Genomic DNA, 20,607 nt, shown 5'->3' on the forward strand with positions numbered 1-20,607 from the left:
CCGACCACGCCCGGGACCTCTCTGACCTCCGCTTACCCCCTGCATTACTCTCTCTGCTCTCGCCACATCGGCCCCCTTGCCGTTACTCAAACATGCCAAGCACACCTCTTCCTTGGGGCCTTTGCACTTGCCATCCCCACTGCCTGGAATGTTCCCCCAGAATCCATTTGACTCACTCCTCTTCTTCCAGTGTCTGCTCCCTTGTCACCTTCTCAGGAGGCCTTCCTGGTCATCTGCTCAGCCACCCCAGTGGCCCCTCACTGGGGCCACTCACACTTCCTATTCTCCTTTCCCACTTCACTTTTGTCCATAGCACTCACCACCATCTGATAGCCTACATATTTCTTTTTTTCTTATTTGAAGTATAGTTGAGTTACAATATCGTGCTAGCTTCAGGTGTAAAGCATCATGATTTAGTATTTTTGTAGATTATGCTCCATTATAGGTTATTACAAGATAACGGGTATCATCCTACATACTTCTTTGATTATTGTCTCCTCCCACTAGAATGTAAGCTCTGGACAGGAACAATATGCCCAGCATGTAGAACAGTGCCTGGGACATAGTAGGCCATCAATAATTTTTTGTTAAATGAATGAAGACTGCACACAGCAACCAGGAACCAGCTCACGTAGGGCCTTGTAAGTCCCCCACTTTATTTTATATGTGAAGGACAGTCGTTGGAGAGTACGTGGTCTGACTTAACAGTTTAAAAAGACCACTCCGGCTGCAGTGTGGAGGGAAGATTGTACCGGGGGTAAGAGTGGCCTCGGGGGCAGTTGGAGGTTAATGCAACATCCAATCAAGAAAGATAATGAGGACTTGAGCTAGGGTGAAGAAAGGTCAGATTTTTAGATATATTTTGGTGTTACAGCTGACAGAACTTGTTAATAATGAGGCGTCTGAGAAAAAAAAGAGGAACTGAGAATAACATCTACGGCTTCCCTGGTGGCCCAGTGGTTAAGAATCTGCCTGCCAATGCAGGGGACACGGGTTCGAGCCCTGCTCTGGGAAGATCCTACATGCTGCAGAGCAACTAAGCCCGTGCACCACAACTACTGAGCCTGCGTCCTAGAACCCAAGAGCCACAACTACTGAAGCCCGTGTGCCTAGAGCCCGTGCTCCACAAGAGAAGCCACTGCGATGAGAAGCCCGTGCACCATGACGAAGAGTAGCCCCCGCTCGCCGCAACTAGAGAAAGCCCGCGTGCAGCAATGAAAACCCAATGCAGCCAAAAATAAATTTTAAAAAATAATAAACAAAAAAAAAGAGAGAATAACATCTAGGTTTTTGGCCTCAATACTTAATCTCTCTGAGCCTGTTTCCTCTTCTGTAAAATGAGGATAATTAGAGCATCTCTCTCGGGATTGTTGTGAGAAAGAGGGTAGAGGACGACCGTTGCTCACACAGTGTCAGGCACATGCTAAACACTCAATAAATGTTAGCTCTTCTTATTGCCCTAAAGATAACTATTTCCTAGGATTACAAAAATATCCACACCACAGAGACTGAGGGAAAAAATTGTTTTGTAGAGTGTACCCTCCCCTCCTAAGGGACAGACATTTACTTTATTTAACAGAATACTTAACATTAGTCTTGGCACAGTTTACTTGCACACAGATACCTAAGAGAATTCCTCACATTTCAAAAGGGTCATAAGCTTCCTTTAAGTAGTGTTTGTCCATTTAATAGTTAGCAGAAGGAGTAAATAAAAGCTGAAATTACAAACCTCTGCTGATTAAAAATCAATCAAAATGTAAGAAAAAGTATATCTGAAATAATAGTGATTTTTTTAAAAAACAGGTATTTGCTGCATTTTAATACACCAGAAACTAATATACCATGCTGTCTGGTTCAATACAGGACACCTGGCAACCCTCTTTGTCAGTGTAACTTAGCTTTCTGCAAAGCCAACACCGAGCTCTTTTTGGCTGCATTGGCCTGTCCTCATTTCCCCCTGGAAAACTCTTTTGAACTTAGTACAGATAACATTTTGCCTCTATTACCATTAGCAGCTTCTCTCAATGGGTCCCCTGGCTTGGCGAGTGCTTGTATGGGTAACCCGGTATCTTCTTTCAAAGCCTCCCAGTGGTGGCCTCCAAGTAGCATGTGAAGAGCTGCCTGTGGGGAATTTCGGGCCCTTCAGGGACTTTCCTGCTAGCATCTTCTTCTGCTTCACCAGATCTCCCTGATTATTGGTGATCTGAGCCCCCCACCCAACTGAAGACCAGCCATTCTTCTTCCCAGACACCCTCTCTGCCCTGACCCCTCACAGCAAGGACCTCTTTTATGGACCCTTTTCTCTTCCTGGAGACCTCCCCCCACTCCTCTCCTCAGGCGAGACCCTAGGGCATTTCTTCTGCTGTGCTTCTCCCCAAGTAGGGCCTCTAATTCCTATCCAAGAGCTGCCTCTTCTGCCCTCTTAGAGCTGCTTTGACCTATCCAGTGACAGCCCCTTAAGAGCTGGGCCCGACTGCCCCGACCTGGTCCTCAGCTGGATCCTAGTGGCCTATCGCAGGGCAGGGACCCACCTTTCCCACGGCCGACCCTGGAGTCGAGATGTCCCATGTGGCCTGGACAGACTATCCTTGCTCATCTTTCTTGCCAGCCACTCCCTGTGGCCCCAACAGACAAGCAGAATACAGCAATGGCGGGCTCAGATGGAGACACTCAGGAAAAGGAGAGAAAGCTGATTAAGAGCCAGCTTCAGAAATAGTCATGATTTCTCTGAAACAGTAGACTTCAACGGGCAGGTACATTTAAAATGCTCCAAGCACACAATTCTTTGAAGATTTGGGCATTTGAATTTGGGGTGGTTGTTTTTTAAGCTTTCCAAAATGAGAAAAAAAAAAGTCAGATACTTTTCTGCACACTGGAAACCAGAGCCTCGCCTGGAATCATAATGTAAAGCTTCAGACTCAATCTGGTGGGCAGGTTCACTAGCTACACATTCGTTCTCACACCTCTATCATTTACGACACAATCAATTTTCCCTAAAAAAGATATATTAAAAGCCAACTTCCAACCATTTAAAAAGTACCCTTGCAGTGTTATCTACATTCATTATTAAAATGGTGTTTTCAAAATTATATGAATTCTATTTAAAAATTATTATAGTACTTTTTTATGTACCAAGTACCGTTCTAAGAGCTTTACAAAGATTAACTTTTTAAATCCTTAAAATAACCTAATGAAATGGATACTGTTATTAACCTCATTTATAGACAAGGAAATTAAGTCACAGAGAGGTTAAGTAACTTGCCCAAGGTCACACAGCTAAGTGACAGAACCAAGAATTCAAACTGAGACAGTCTGGGTGGGTCACAGCCATATGCTGAGGTCACTAGGCTATGCTGCCTCTGTAAAGGGCCTGAAACAATATATAGATAGATCGATAGATAGATACTTTAATATGTATTTATTATATATAAAATACATATTATATACATATATTTTGTGCATAAATGTTACATGTTTTATACATGTATATGTATGTACATATGTAAATATGAGAGAGAGAGAGAGAGAGAGAAAGGAGGATTGTAGGTGCAATTTTTCCAAATGGCCACCTTTCCGCATGTTTAGAACACATGCCTAAAACCCAGAAAAGTACTGTATGATTTTTCTGTAGCTACATCTTCTTGAGGAGCCTAGATAACTGGTTTCATAAACCTCGGCTTCTCATCTAAGAAATGAGGTGGCTAGGTTAGAGGAACAGGTTGGTCAAGTGAGTGTAAGAAGCCTCCAACTTCAAAATTATTGAAATTTCCTGGAAGACTGACCAGGTACTTTTCCTCTTTACATCTGACTCTGTGAGATGTCCTGACTCAGTATTCTGTAAGCTAACTCTGGACTGTTCTTGTGCCTTTTGGACTAAATATAATGCGGGTTTGTTCTGTACAACAGGTGATATTCTAATGCGTATGTGCAGGTTTAAGTTTAAATTTATAGGGACTCAGGCCTTTGGGTTCACCAGACAGGTAAGGCTTAAGTTAACAAGTGGGGCCGAAGAAACACGTTCTATCTAGTACTGATGCAATTGCGCCCCCTGCCGGCTATGTGCAGGTGAGCAGGCTTCCTAAGGGCGCCACTTCTGCTCCTGGGGCACAGAGCAAACTTTCTCCCTCCCCCTTCTCCTGCAGGGTTCCAAACAAGCCACACTTGCTTAGCATTCCCTGAGCTAGGCACAAGTGCATTTAGGGCTGGGGATCGAAGATAAATCAAAGCGTCGCAGCCTTAAAGGATCTCACTGTCTATCGGGGCACGCCCAAAGCAGCGCACTAGAATACAACTTGAGCGGTGCGTCTCTGGAGCCAGCCTCCTGTCCCATACGTTTGCAACCACAAGTGGCACGGAAGAGCCTGAACCAAACAGCACAGTACAATGCCCTTTTGTTAGGAAAGGAGAAGTATGACTCACCCCAGCATTTTCTCTGTGCGCAGAAACTACGGCCTGCACAGGAGCGACAAGTCTAATCGGTGCTCCCCTGAAGCCCCAGGCTACCTGGGAGTAGTCCTGAAAGCCGGCTCTTCAGGGTGAGGGGCTGCAAGGAAAGGTCACGATTTAACAGGGAAAGAACAGAGGTTAAGAACGGGGCCAGGAGGAGATCTAAGCATTTTGATATTAAATTAATAAGTAACAAGTGCATTAAAAATATATAACCAAGACCTCTAATGCTTTTAGTAACAAGATGCTAACTTAGCTTCCCAACTAGACTTTGTTGGATTTTTTAAAATAGAATTTTATCTGTTTGAGTTTTTCACACTAGGCCAGGAGGCCTCCTCAATTTCTAAAACACAAAAATTCTTTCTGTTCCTCTTCTCAAACCTAATCAGACTCTGGACACACCCAGCAATTCATTGTGTCTTTTAGTTAACTCTCTGTCTCCTTTCACTTTAGAGAAAGTTCTGCCGGTAACAAAACCTGCTCTACACGCCAGGAGGAAAAAGGACTTGAAGGAAGAGGAAGAACACATTTTTCAAAATTCTTTTCAAAATATATGAGGGGGAAAAAAATATAAGAAGCGGAGAAATATGCCACTCGATGCAGGAGTCACTCTGGACAAGTGTCTTGGAATCAAGTCCTAAAGGACAGCCATCATGGCAACAAAAGGTGGATGTAATTACAAATAAGGACCTTGGAAGAATCTCTAAAACGGTTCCTACAAAGAGTGCAGTTCAGAAAAATCTATGCAAAAGAAGAAAGACAAAAGTGGAACCTCATGAGAGCAGAGAAAAAGCAAAAGGTGAGAAGGGAGAGAGGAGGAGGTGGGAGGTGGAGAGGAAGGGGCAAGCGTGGGTGTTGGGCTGCACCAGGGTGAGCGCCTCACATTTGTAATTCAATGTAAGAAATGCGTGGCTTTGTAAAAAAGCAGGCAAAGAAAGTAGAACTTCAGTGTTCTCACACACACACACACACACACACACACACACACAGAGTAACTACGTGAAAATGCGGACAGTGCAGAGAGCATAATGTCGAAGTGAAAGCCTCTTCCCTGCCCTCAGCGCATACGTAGCCACTAATAGGGGTGGGAGAGGTGCAGGGGGTGGGGACAGGTGGGAGGCCGTGTGCCCCTGAGACAGTGGCTGCACGCTGACCCGCTGGAGGCCAGCCCTGGACACTGTGGTTTAAACCAAAGGTTTTCAGCTAGTGGCTTCACAGGAAGCCCATACACAGGCTTCCCACCCCTAAAAATCCTCACCTACTTCTCAGCAAATGTGAGACCTATTGCCAAAAACAACAGCCACCTCCCTATTTGATTTAATTGGCAAAAAACAAAAACAAAACCTCTATTTTTGTGCATGCCTGAAATGTTAAGAATGTACCTGTAGCAAATTTGAACAGAGCACATTAAGCTTTGTGAAGTAAACTGAGTGAAAGTGTGTACAACAAATATACAAACGTCTCTCTCTGGACCTGGGTCAGCTGGTGTATGGTAATAAAAGCAGACCGGAAGATTCACCCAGTTGTGCTGTATTTATACAGTATCTCTCTCCTCTGTCCTAATTCACAGGAGGTGGCAGTGGGAATGAGGATGAGGATGGAGAGGAGAAGGTGTTAGGCTAATGTTGTGTGCCTGGTGATAAATGAAAATGTTGAATTTCCACAGGTATGTTAGAATTTCACACATCCTGTAGAGAGGTTAAAATAGCATTTTCTCATATAGCTTTAACATAAAATAGTTAATCCCGAAGAATGGGCAACATACAGTACTTCATTATAGAAATAATGATAAATGCTATTTATGTAATAAATAATGAATGATAGATATTTATAGTAAACATAGATTCTCCTTCATGCAGTTATAAAAAGAGCTCTAGTTGTTATTTTACTAATAATCCCTTATATAATAATTCTTTATGAATTATTAAAGTATGAGTTTGACCTTTAACTAGAATATCTACCACGTTCTAGCAAGGTTAGGACTAGAACAGCTCTCATTGCATTGCCCAGATTGTATTTCTGTATAGTTTGTTAGTTGGTTGATTTATACCCTACTTTGTTGCATAAGAGATTTAAGATTGCCCAGTGCCTTTCACATCAGAGGTGCTAAGTAGTCTTCAACTGTATGCTATTAGGCTGTATATAAGTATATATAAAAATTGGGTGCCAGTTAGAGCAGTCATAATATTAGATGAGTATATTTGAATAATACTAAATACTAAAACACATGGTAACTGAAATGGTTTCTCACACATACACACACACAAACACACACTTTTTTTTTTTTTTTTTAACCCCATAGCTTTTCTGAACAGCAACAGAAGAAAAATGCAGAAAATATAAAGCCAAGCTGGGGTAGGTCCTATGCAGTGAGCTCTTTGGGGTCCCTAGCAGAGACATAGATTTCAGTCTGTTCATAGTTATCCAAATTAACACAACAGAATAGAGATATGAAGGCTTGAGAAGATTCAGTCATCTCAGCATCATCCTTTCAAAGAGCTGTCATCAGACGCCTTTTGATTCTAAAGGGAAAAGGATAAAAACACCGTTCTTCCTAGGGAGCTAATTCTATATAATTGAAGTAGTCAAACCAAATAGCTCTTTATATTTATTTACAGTGTTGTAATTGTATAACAGGATAGAGGTATCAAATGCATTCAATAGATAAAATGCACTTTATTTAAAATAGGGAAGGATTTCCTGGGGGAACCATAAAATCAAGAATGTTGTAATAATTTTGTGAATCATCCAGGCATAATTACCAACCAATAAAAATAAAATATTCCATATACTCTCAGTTTTCACTAGATATTGGTTTATAAGTCATTGTTCTATTGTTTGCTTTGGTTAAAACAAAGTCTTTAAAACCAATATCCTTTATTTGTCAACATGTACTAGGTGGAAATCTTTATAATCATGGAATTTTATGTGTAAAAAGCTGCCCAGACAGGTCCCAGCTCTGGGTGTGCAGTGTGCACCGGCCACGGGAGCATCCTTGTGGCCCAAGGGCCTGGATAGGCTGGGCCTTTCCCAAGGGACCCTGAAGTAACACAGCTAAAAGTGGAGAAACAGAAGTTAAGATCTCAGCTGATAAGATGGGCCTTGCATGAGGTCAGAGGGCAAGTAAAGTCAACAGTGGGAGAACAGTAGTGATTAGAACCTGGAAGTTGAGAAAAAGACAAAGCAAGGCTTTATGAGAACTGAATCAACCAGAACAGTTCAAAACTAAGGCTCTGGATGACAAGGTGGGTCAGAATATTCCCCATCCCCCTTTTTTAGTCACTATATTACCAGTTTAATTTACACTGAGGAATCTATGCCCACAAGCAACCAAAATAATGATGATGATGATGATGATGATGATGAAGGAATGATTGGTGTATTTTCTCCCTGAATTCTACACATGTGATGCAACAGCTCTTAATCAAAAGCTACTTTTCTGGTTTACCTGAGAAATCACTGTCACAAAGACCAGAAATACTCAAAGAAATACTCCATTCTCTCTTCAGACCTACATGGGAATTAGAAGGTAGCCCAGTGAACAAGGAGTCAGCGCAAGTGAGTCCGAGGCATAAAGCTACAGTGGCACAAGGCTGTGATAGTTTAGGCACCCATCTTACTGTTGGAGTATCTTATTCCCCTACAGAATCTACAATAGAGCTGGATTTGTCACTGGGACCAAAAATGCTGGCTGACAGTCCTTTGGGATCCAGAGTTGTGAAAAAGGGAGAATCAAGGGGACTAAGAATTGTTTCTGCCACCTAGGGAGTATAGAAGATTTTGCAGTTTTTTTTTGTAAATTGGAGATATGACCTCCCCACCAAAAAAAAAAAAAAACCTTCTAGGCCCTAGGCATGGAGTCTGTAGTATTCCATGGATAAAATGGTTCTGTCAGCTTTAGCCTCAGCCAGAGATGAAAGAACCAGCATTCCTGATAGAATTAAGAGACCGAAGGTACTGTTTGCTGGAAATAAGCCATGGATGGAAGCTCCAGGGGGACAGGGACAAAACCATATCCCCAGCACCTAACAGGGCCTGGTTCACAGTAGGTGAAGATAAGTATTTGAAAATGAATAAACAAAAAGATAAACCAGAAAATCGAAATAGAAGGATGATGAGGTAACTAGTTTTAAGTAATAAAAACCCTGAGAGATCAGAATCCAGGAAATTAGATTCCATCTAAAAGGCTATAGAACCTGGAAATCAGAATACAGGTCTAATCATGACAGTGGCCTCTTTTGCATTTCCTGCTGAACTAGGATGGGATTAAATTTCTAGATAGTTTTTTCAAACACTTTATTATGAAAATTTACAAATATACAGTAAAGTTGAGAGAATTTTATAGTGAATACTGTGTAATTACCATCTGGATTCTACCATTAATATTATACTATACTTGGTTTATAACATGTATATTCATTTCTCTATCCAATCATCAATCCTTCTTATTTTTTATGCATTAAAAAGGGGACATCATGAGATGTCCCCCTAAATAGTTCAGCTGGCATATCATTAACTAGAGCTAAAGATTTGCTGATTTTTTTAAATTTTTGAATGAAATTTATACACAATGAAGTACAAAATCATAAGTGTAAATAACCCAGTTTTAACAAATGCTTACACCTTCATAACCCAAATCCCTCTCAATATATAAAACACTACTGTCCCCTGAGACACTTCTCATAATTTTTAAGAGGATTTTTGTTGTTGTTGTTGTTGTTGTTTGTTTTGGTTTTTTGTTTTTTGTGGGGTTTTTTTGGTGAGGGGAGGATAATAGAAGTGTTGACACTTCAGTGTGGGCTGATTACAGCTTAAAATAGCTAGAAAAAACTTAGTGGTGGTCCTACACCAAGGGGCGAAAGTGGTGGCGGTGGTGGTGTGGTGAATTGGGAGATTGGGATTGACATATATATACTAATATGTATAAAATGGATAACTAATAAGAACCTGCTGTATACAAAAATAAGTGAAATCCTAAAATTAAAAAAAAACTTAGTGGTGGTCCTATATCAAGAGTAAATGGGTATAATGTTATAAGTCATAATTCTAGTTATTACTTTAAAATGTATATCTCAGAAGTAAAAAAAAAAAGAGTAAATGGAACTCCGTGAGCATCACCTTCAGAAATGATCTCCAGTAATGAGATCCATGAGAATAATTGATTACTTGCTATTCTCAAACTTCAGACAGCCTCAAGTTAAAGAAAAGACCAATATAAACATACAGCTTGTAGCAAACCTTTCTACTTTCACATCCTCCACTGACACACACACAGAAGGAACAGAGCTAGTTCACATCCCCAGCCTGTGTCCTGGAGCTCAGACGGCCTGAGTCTCATTGCTATGATCCAGACTATGCTGGGTGGCTTTCTGCACTTTCTCTAATACCCAGACAGATGAAATTCTTAAAACCAATAAGCCAGTACGTCTTATTTCCCCTCAAAATTGTGTGTTGAAAACCATTCAAAAAGCTTCTTATTATATGTCTTAAGATAATAAAATATAATTATTTACATTACCAGATTTGATCTTCATTTAACTTGCAGTTTGCTGTACAACATTTCAGGTGCAGCTTATGGCATCAGAATACGGAACTTTGTAGTACCTGGACATTATGATGTCATTAAAATATCCTTTAAAAATTTTATTATGGAAATTTTCAATCATACACAAAAATAGAGAGAATAATAATGATTCTCCATGTACCCATCAGCCAGCACCAACAATTATCTTCTTAGTAAAATGCATTAAAAATTCACACATGTTGTTGCATGAATCAGCTTTTTATTGCTGAGCAGTATTCCATTGTATGGGTTACCACAGTTTATTCATTCCACCTTGATTGCTTGTTTTGGGGCAATTAAGAATAAATATTCACATATAGGTTTTTGTGTGAACATAAGTTTTCGTTTTACTTGGATAAATACCTAACAGTGGGATTGCTGCTGAGTCATATGATAAATATATGCTTAACTTTATAAGAAACTGCCAACTTTTTTTCCTAAACTGTCTGAACCATTTTGCATTTCCAGCAGCTATGAATGAAAGTTCCTGTTGCTCTACATCATGGGCAGCATTTTGTATTCAGTTCTTTATTTTTCTTTATTTTAGCCATTCTAATAGGTGTGTAGTAGTTCCCATTGTGATTTTTTTTAAATTTATTTGTTTATTTTATTTTTTGTTTCTTTTTGGCTGTATTGGGTCTTCGTTGCTGCGTGCAGGCTTTCTCTCTAGTTGCGGCGAGCAGGGGCTACTCTTGGTTGTGGTGCACGGGCTTCTCATTGCGGTGGCTTCTCTTGTTGCAGAGCACGGGCTCTAGGCCCACAGGCTTCAGTAGTTGTAGCACACGGACTCAGTCAGTTTTGGTGCGCGGACTCTAGGGCGCATGGGCTCAGTAGTTGTGGTGCATGGGTTTAGTAGCTCTGCGGCATGTATGGGATCTTCCCGGACCAGGGATTGAACCCATGTCCCCTGCACTGGCAGGCGGATTCATAACCACTGCGCCATCAGGGAAGTTCCTCCCATTGTGATTTTAATTTACGTATTCCTAATGACTAATGATGTTAAGCACCATTCCATATGTTTATTTGTCATCCATATATCTTCTCTGGAGAAGTTTCTTTTCAGATATTTTGCCCATTTTAAAATTGATTTATTTGTTTTATTATTATTGAGTAAAAGTTCTTTATATATTCTGGATACAAGTTCTTTATTGGATATGTGATTTACATATATTTTATCCCCACCTATGGCCTGTCATTTCATTCTCTTTATTCTTTTGCAGAAGAAAAGTTTTTAATTTTGATAAAATTCAATTTCTCAACTTTTTCTTTTATGATTGTGTTTTTGATGTCATGTCTAAAAACTAATCACCAGATCCAAGGTCTCGTTTTTTTTTTTCCTACAAGTCTTACAGTTTTGCATTTTATATTTAGGTCTGTGATCCATTTGAGTTAATTTTTGTATGCGGTATGAGGTATGAAACTATGGAACTCTTAGAAGGAAAGCTTTATGATGTTGGGTTTGGCAGTGATTTATTGGCTATGACACCAAAAACACAGACAACAAGAGCAAGAATAGGCAAATCGGACTGCATCAAACTTTAAAACTTCCGTACAGTAAAAGAAACTGTCAACAGAGTAAAGAGGCAACCTAAGAATGGGAGAAAATATTTGCAAACCATATATCTAATAAGGGGTTAATATTTAGAATATATAAAGAACTCCTACCACTCAACAACAGCAAAAAAAAAAAAAAGATTAAAAAATGGGCAATGGATCTGAACAGATAGTTCTCCAATGAAGATATACAAATGGCAACAAGCATATGAAAAGATGCTTAACATCACTAATCATCAGGGAAATGCAAATCAAAACAATGAGATATCAACTTACACCCATTAGGATGGCCACTATCAAAGAAACAGAGTAAGTGTTGGTGAGGATGCAGAGAAATTGGAACCCTTGTGCCCTATTGGTGGGAAGTTAAAATGGTGCAACTACTATAGAAAACAATATGGAGTTTCCTCAAAAAATTAAACGTAGTATTACCATATGATTCAGCAATTCCTTTCTGGGTATATATATTCCAAAAGAATTAAAGCATGATTTCAAAGAGATATTTGCACACCCATGTTCACTGGAGCATTCTCAGTAGCCAAGAGGTGGAAGCAACTTAAATGTACATCAATGGATGAATGAATAAAGCAAATGTGGGTGTGTGTGTATATATAATGTGTATATGTATATATGAATATATGTATATGTATAATTATTCATATATATACTATTTTGCCTTAACAAAAAAGGAGATCCTGTTGTATGCTACAACATGGATAACCTTGAGGACATTACACTAAGTGAAATAAGCCAGTCACAAAAAGACAAATACTGCATGATTCCACTTACATGAGGTATCTAAAATAGTCAAACTCTTGGCAACAGAAAGTAGAATGGTGATTGCTAGGGGCTGGGGGAGGGGAAAAGGGGAGTTGTTTTTCAGTGGATATAGAGTTTCAGTTTTACAAGATGAAAACCTTCAAGAGATCTGTTACACCACAAAGTGCAGATAGTTAACACTACTGTACTATACACTTAAAAATGGTTAAGATGGTAAATTTTCTGTTTATATATATATGGTGGTACTTGGGAACTGGGTTTGCACAGAAGCTTGGAGGACGCTTAAGGTACAATTTTACCACCACACTGTATTTTCCATAAACAGATGCAGTTACTAGGCAAAAGTGTTTTAAGCCCAGAAGTCTTATGAGCAAGAGAGACATAGTCCTTAGGGAAACTGCTATGAAGCATTTGTCATAATTCCCTACTCAATAACCCAAATCATAATTTCTACCATGACTCAGGTCATCTTTGGGGACTGAAAAACAAACACTTTCTCATGTGTATGAGAAGTATTGAGAGGCACTGAGATGGGGTCGTCAGAGTCATGAGGCTGCCACTGCTGTTCTCTAGCTGTTTGACCTTGGACAGCCACCGATCTCTCTGAAATCTATTTGTAAATGGGGACACTGGTACCTCCCCTTACAGGATCGGTGGGAGGACTGGGGAGAAGGCCTGTGGCACACTCGGCACTGTGCTTAGCACACAGTAGGTCCTCCAAAATACTGAGTACAATGGTGATGGTGATTCGCCCCTTCAGACTCCAGGCCATTTTCAACACATTTAATTTTGCATATGACTTGAATAGCTTGGTCCGACTTGTCTGGGAAAAGGGAGTTTTTCTTTCTGAATTCCAGAATTACATTAATTAGGCCTCAGGAACCCCCATTCCCAAACTCAATAAGTTATTCTCTTCACTAAAACAGAATGATGAGTAAAATGGAGCAAGATAACTGTACTTTTTTTGTTTTTTCAGGGAGTTTCTCCATTTTCTCATAATGAAAGACCATTAAAGTAATCAGAAGACGAATAAAAATGTAGATCAAATGATCCTTTGTTACCTATTTTTACTCAACTGTACTTGAGGAATCCATTGATTAAACTGCCAGCAAACCAAAAGAAAAAAAAGAAAAGCATATGCTTCTCCTGATGCCCAAGTGGCCTTGGTTATGTCATATATGGTGATCAAGACTATAACTACTTAGTGACACTGGTTTGCTGGCTTAACCAAAGTAATGGTAATACAAACCACGCTGAGCGACAAATCTCAAAGTGGAGTGCTCAGGTTATATTTTTGTATGTGGGAATGTGTGGGCCACAATCTCTCTGTTGGGGATGGGATTGCTTTTTGGCCCAACTACTGCACTCTGTAATTATTGCAATGACACTGTAGACCAGAAGGTCAGTCTAAACCCCCTTGTGTGGATCATAATGGATTATAGCTTCACCTTGGACCTCATCCTGGCTGTCTGAAATAAGACCTACTGATCCCCTATGGAACTTACTCATAGTTGGCTGAGTCTGCACCCTTGGCGGGGAAGAGTGTGACTGAGGTAAAGACTGCAAAATGGTCCCATCCTGCTGCTTGGAGTCCTGTTGATAGTAGTTTTGATTAAATGTTGAATGAGACAAATTAAATGAATTTGCTCCCAGTCTCTGTGGTCAGATTAATCAGAGTAGCTGGTGGAGTGGCACACTTTGAGTAGAAACTCAAGTTCGGCCAAGACTGCATTATTCCGGGCTGAGGGGTGGAGAGGAATCTGCCATGGGCCCTGGGTGTCTCTGCATGTTCCTGCTGGGTATGCCATGAATGCAAACCCCTGACCTTTCTTTCCCGGGGCCATTTTTCAGAGCTGTATTTGTAGCAAGCAACCTTGAAGAAGGGGTAATGTCTCTCCCAGACAAAGAGCAGGCTGGCTTTCACTTACTATACAGAGAATCTCCCCAGCTCCATGATTCTTTCCTCTAGTACAACCCACTGCATTCCCAGACATCCATCATGGACCCTTTGTGTCACCTTTGTGGGGCTTGTGGGACATGGAGAACCAACACAAATCAACATAAAGCTCTGAATACTACTTTTGCTGTGAGCAATAAAGTCCTTTGTCTGTGACTCAGGAATTTTGGGTCTTCTGCCAGCATCCACAAAACAGGACCGCTTGTAAGCAGGGTACAATCCAAGGCCTTGCACAGATCCTGACAGTCCTATATTTGGATTTGGCTGATGGTGCTCTAGTGGAGTCATTTAACTTGTTCTCTACGCCTATAAATTGGAAGCCAAATCTAGAAGTTTCATCAGATTCAAGCTCAGCTTTTATGGCAGAAACACTTTGCATTGGTGATGTGTCCTTTTTATTACACCACGTTAGGAGACGTAACATCAGGTTTTCCAGTTTTAGTGATGCTCAGCCTAGCCAGTGGATTCAGTTGCTTTCAGTACAGTATAAAGTTCTCCATCAGCATTTCGTCTAATAATTTTAGCATTCATTGATGATCATTGCCCTGATCCCTTATTTCATTTGTGTTTTTTTTAAGGGTAACATTTAAATGGTATCATTCTTCTTCCATTTACCCTCTGTGATTCTTCGGTAAGGGAGAACTTTCTATCATTGACTATTTGGTTGCCCTAAAATCAGTTCATCCCTTTAAGCCTCTTCTCTGGGCCCCTTGTTTCAGGGAACCTCACACTTTGGAGTTCCTTCTTCCAACTCTTCTAAGTCTCTCTCTGGTACCTGGAACCAGCCAGGGTTAGCAGGGCCAACCAGGTGAGGTGCCCCAAACCCAGAATGGGACATGGTTTGGTCATAAACTTGGGTTCATTAGTTTCAAGTTTTTGTTTTGTTTTGTTTAGGGATTACTTTTTTTCTTTTGTTTTAATTTTGTTTTTAAATATGTAAAATATTTACATGGTCCCCAAGTCAAAACTGTATACTAAGGCACATGCACAGAAGCCTCACTTTCTTCCATGTCACCCCCTCCACCCTGTTTCTTCCCTCCTGCTATAAGTAATTATTTTGTTGTTGTTGTTGTTTATCCTTTCATTATTTCCTTCAAAAAATGCAGTCATATACATTTATATATTCTTATCCTCATCTGCTATTTCTTACACCAAAGGCAGCATACTTTATTATCCTTCAGCTTGATTTTTTTCTCTTAACAATATATCCTGGAGTTTACTTCATTTCAATATATAGGAATGTTTCTCACTCCTTTTTAGAGTTGCATAGCATTTCATTATGTGAACATATCATGGTTTATTCAATCAATTCCCTTATTGATGGACATGTGGGTTGTTTCTGCTTTTTTATTCTTACAAATAATGTCACAACAGGGAATTTCCTGGCCGTCCAGTGGTTAGGACTCCAGCGCTTCCACTGCAGGGAGCATGGGTTCGATCCCTGGTTGGGGAACTAAGATCCCGCATGCCACGTAGAGCGGCCAAAAAAAGTCACAACAAAGAGTTTTATATAAACATCATTTGCATTTTTGCTGGTGTACCTTTGGGCTAGATTCCCACAAGTGGGATTGCTGAGTTAAAGGGTAAATGCTTATTTACATTTGCTAGATTTGGCCAAATTCCCTTCCGTGGTGATTATATCATTCTGCATTTATCAATACATCAGCAGTGTATGAGAGTAACTGCTTCTCCAACAGAGTGTATCATCGAAGTTTTGGGCTTTTGACAATCTAGTTGTTAAGAAATGGCATATTGATTTTTTATCCTTTTTTTGTAAGCTATTCTGAAAAATGTTTTAAGTGTAAAATATCATTAATATGAAACATAGTATTTCCTCCAAGTAACTTTAATTTGCATTTCTCTTATTACAAGTAAGGTTAAGTATCTTTTCACATGTTTAAGACCATTGGCTTTTCTGTATCTGTGGACTGACTGTTCACGTCTGTTCCCTATTTTTCTAAGAATTGTTAGTCTCTTTCCTCTCCATTTTTAGGAGCTCTTTAAATATTAGAGTATTAACTCCTTGAAAATTCATTGCAAGATTGTGTTCAGTTTGTCAGCTGTCTAAATTGCTTTGCAGTACTTTGTCAGGACTCGAAGCCACTCACTAACCAACCAGAACATCGATTTATTAATTTACAGCATGTACTATTCCCTTCCAGTAACATAAATATCCCATTTCTGCTGTGCTAGGTACCTTCTTCCTGGTATCAGAATCCCTGAGAAACCAAATGATTGACAAGGAGGTTATTAAGTGGCTGTATCAAAAGCTACTTCAACTGTATAGACCTCTATGCTCTGCCTTCCCTTTTCTTACTAAGGATGAATCATCCGTGCTCTTACTGAAGGTCAACTCCACCACTTATGCTTTAGATCCCACCCCTTCACTTGCTCAAGGATATGGTTCCTGCAATTTTTCTCTTGAATCAGGAACCTTCCCTTCACTATTGGATCCCTCCCCATCGGCATTCAAACAAACAGTAGTGTCTCCCTTCTTTAAAACAAAACTTCTAGGCCTCACAATGTTTTGGGCTCACACATCTCTATCCAGCTACCATGCCATTTCTCTGCTCTCTTTTACAGTAAAAAAAAAAAAAAACCCAAAAAACTCAAAAGTTGTTTATTTCTGTTATGTCCACTTCCTCTCTTCCCATTTGCTACTGAACCCACTCTAGTCAGGCTTTTGTACCCTACAGTAACAGCTCTCATCAAGTTCACCAATGTCCTCCATGTTCTTAAGTCCAGGCAGCCATTCTCAGTCCTCATTTTATCCATCCTCTCAGTAGCATTTGACACAATTGTTCACTCCCTCCTTCTTGAAACCCTTTCTTCATTTGGTTTTTGACATAAGAATCTCTCCTGCTTCTCATCCTATCTCACTGGCCTCTTCTCAGGCACCTTTGCTATTCTTTTTTTTTTTTCAATTGTAGCTTTATTTACCGATCTACACACAGAACAACTTTGATGGGCTACACCGCGCAGCTTGTGGGATCTTAGTTCCCTGACCAGGGATTGAACCCACGCCCTCGGCAGTGAAAGCGGGAAGTCCTAACCACTGGACCACCAAGGAATTCCCACCTTTGCCTTTCTTCCTCAATTCAGTCCAGTTTGGTCTCTGTGGGATTTTATCAAGAACATCTCACCTGAGTGTTCTTTGGTCATATATGGTCTTTTTATTTACTTCTCCTGGGAAGCTAATCTCTGTCATGTGTGAGTTTATTAAATTAAATCTAAGGGCAGAAATTTTGTTACTTAATTTCCAAGTCTAATAATCACCTCCATTTAATGTAACTAAGAAATTCCCCCACAACTAATCCATCTAAGATTTTAGTCATAATGTATACTCACGGCCTTAGTCTGACTAATCTACGCTCTACTCTATATACCCTCAAATGCCAAAAGATAACACTGAAAGAACGCCTGCTTAAGAAGCAAGTAGTCCTGGTTTCTGGTTCTAGCACTTATTAGTTATGCATCTGGTTAAGACACTTAATCTTTCTGAATCTCCGTTTCCACATCTTGTAAATGTGGATCATAATTTCTACAGTGCCGTTGTGAAGGTTTAATAAGACAACAAATGAGAAACCTTGGTGTCTTGGTGATTAGTATTAACACCCATCCAATTGCATTAGCCAGAATAGTTTCCATTTTTTCATTGTCATGAGAACTGCTGAGATGAAGACCCTTATATACATTTATATATGGTAAATATATACCTATATGAACATTCTTTTTTGGCTCTTATTTCAAAGTGTCTAATATTAAAAAAAGAGATGGTAACATTCAGTTGGCTATTTGAAGTTGTGTTTCGTAACTTTGCTCACAGATAAAGTACCCATTGTGCCAATATGCCTTTCTAGTGAAGCAATGAAACCATCAAGATTAAGTGTACATTTTACAGAGAAATATTGATAAAGTTGGCAAAATCTATAATATTTCTGATATTTAAAGGAAATGTTAGAAAACCATCATACTCTGATTGGAATTTTTTTCAATCTTCTAATTAAAAGGATAAAAGTCTTGTTCCTTACAGAATGGCACAATCACAAAATGGGAAGAGCCATATAATGTTGGAGAAGAATTTATATGAAAATAAATTATTGGTACGATAATTAAAGGAAATTCACATGAAATAATTTCTTCTATTCCATTAAGCAATGATACAGCTTTGAAATAAATCATTAAGACGTCAAAAATCACCTGTATGATGAATTATAGTTAATATATAAGTATACAAACATAACCTATGTGACTATGAGGTTTTACTGCCTATATATAAAAAAAGAAATGTTATTTTAAAACTTACTGACAATAGACATATAGGGTTTGTCAAATAGTGAACCCTTAAAAATTATTTCATTGAAAAAGTATACTCTTTCCCAATGTTATTGAGTGCACAACAAATGAAATACTAAGCTACTTTGATCAGCAATCAAAATTTAGGATTTACAGCTAACGTAAAATGTAACACCAGGGACTTCCCTGGTGGTGCAGTGGTTAAGAATCCTCCTGCCAGTGCAGGGGGCCAGGGGTTTGATCCCTGGTCCGGGAAGATCCCACACGCCGCAGAGCAACTAAACCCATGCACCACAGCTACTGAGCCTGTGCTCTAGAGCCCGTGAGCCACAACTATTGAGCCTGCACTGTTTATCAACAAAGCTTATTAGCCAAAAATCCTAGTGAAAGATTCCATAAATCAATGAATGTGGTGATCAATGCTGACTTTTAAAAATTAAGAGTAAACTCATAGGTAGGGAAAGATTTCTTGAACAGATGCAAAAGGCACTCACTATAAAGGAAAAAAATTGATAAATTGGATCTAATTATAATTAAGAACTTCATCAAAAGACACCACTAAAAGAGCAAAAAGACAAGCCACAGACTGGGAGAAGATGTTATCAAACACAAGTTCACAAGTTTGTGTGCCCAACACACAGTGAGGCCAGACAAACCAAAACATTGGAGTTTGGAGCAGAGAAAGGTTTATTGCAGGGCCATGCAAGGAGAATGGGTGGCTCGTGCTCCAAAACCCCGAACTCCCCTAGTCTGGGGGGAAAAGCTTATACAGGCAAAATTTGGGGTGAGGGCTACAGGGTGTGAGACTTTCTTCTGATCGGTTGGTGGTGAGGTAACAGGGCAGTGCTCCAGGAATCTTGCAGCTCAGCCTGAAGTTACCATCCTCTCCCTGGGTAGGGACCTTAGTTCCTGCAGAACTCAAAGGTATTGTTACATGTATATCCCTTGAGGAGGAACCAGGATCCTGCACTATAGTTTTTTGATTGTTCCTCCTTTGTTTCTGCATCCCCTTACTTCCCTGATCAGCAACTGTTTGAATCTGCTCTTTGGTATTCACGAAGGTCGGTCTAGGAGACAGAAGCCTTTTTCCTGCAAATATAAAAACGGAGGACACAGAAAGGCTTTTGTGCCCAGGAGGGACCCACAGGGTCCTGCTCGGTTTCAAAGATGCTCATAAAATTTTATACCTGACAGAAGACTTTTATCCAGAATACATTAAAAAAAACTCCTACAAATCAATATGAATAAACAACAGTTCAGTTCTTTTAAAAAGGCAAAGACTTGAACAGGCACTTCATGATAAAGACAGCCTGCTTTATCATCCACAGAAGGGAAGGAGATGAAGGTACACTTCTTCCAGGTTGAAAGTTTTTGGTAAATCACATTTTTTACTCCCTGGCCCCTTATTTATAGAACACTTGCTAGTGGCTTCTTTTTCTTCCTTTTTAATATTAAAAAATTGTTCTGCTTTATCCTCTATTATTCTTATTTTTCTGTACCTCTATCAAATTCCTTTATCTTACCCCATCTTCTTTTTCCTTCCTAATGCCAGATCTCTATATTTTCCATCTCAACCTGGCTTAAGTGTCTTAACAATTGAAAGTACTAAATATCCTTTTCTTTGGGCCATCTAGAGACACCTGATGAAGGACACTGCTGGAAAATGTTCTATGCTGCTGCTGACAATAAAGCTGCAGGATGACTAATGTCAATCTGTTGTGAGTAAAAGGGTCTCAATGCTATTTGCCTTATTTTTGGTTGTTGAATATCGGTAATATACCTTATAATTCAGCAAACCCAGATTAAATGAGTGCAACTAATGCCAAGTAAATTTATTTTATTTCATTTCATTTCATTTTGTTTCATTTCATTTCATTTTATTGGCTGTGCCACGCGGGATGCAGGATCTTCCCTGACCAGAGATCAAACCCTACATTGGGAGCGAGGAGTCTTAACCACTGGACTGCCAGGGAAGTCCCTGCCTGGTAAATTGAAATACCAAATATCAACT

General features: G+C 39.7%; 1 protein-coding gene across 2 annotated transcripts in view; it reads left to right on the forward strand.

Moving 5' to 3' along the window:
• The window catches only part of SPRYD7 (SPRY domain containing 7), a 57,083-nt gene that overhangs the window by 15,252 nt on the left and 21,224 nt on the right, over nucleotides 1-20,607 (forward strand). For both annotated transcript variants that reach the window (XR_011071127.1, XM_068527070.1), the window contains one exon: nucleotides 4,900-5,245. Coding sequence is in view for 1 of the 2 variants with exons in the window: in XM_068527070.1 (XP_068383171.1) it covers nucleotides 5,044-5,245 (202 nt within the window). In the remaining variant the exon portion in view is untranslated. The remainder of the gene's footprint in view (nucleotides 1-4,899; nucleotides 5,246-20,607) is intronic.

This window comes from Eschrichtius robustus, chromosome 18, assembly GCF_028021215.1.
Source record: "Eschrichtius robustus isolate mEscRob2 chromosome 18, mEscRob2.pri, whole genome shotgun sequence".
Lineage (NCBI taxonomy): Eukaryota > Metazoa > Chordata > Mammalia > Artiodactyla > Eschrichtiidae > Eschrichtius > Eschrichtius robustus.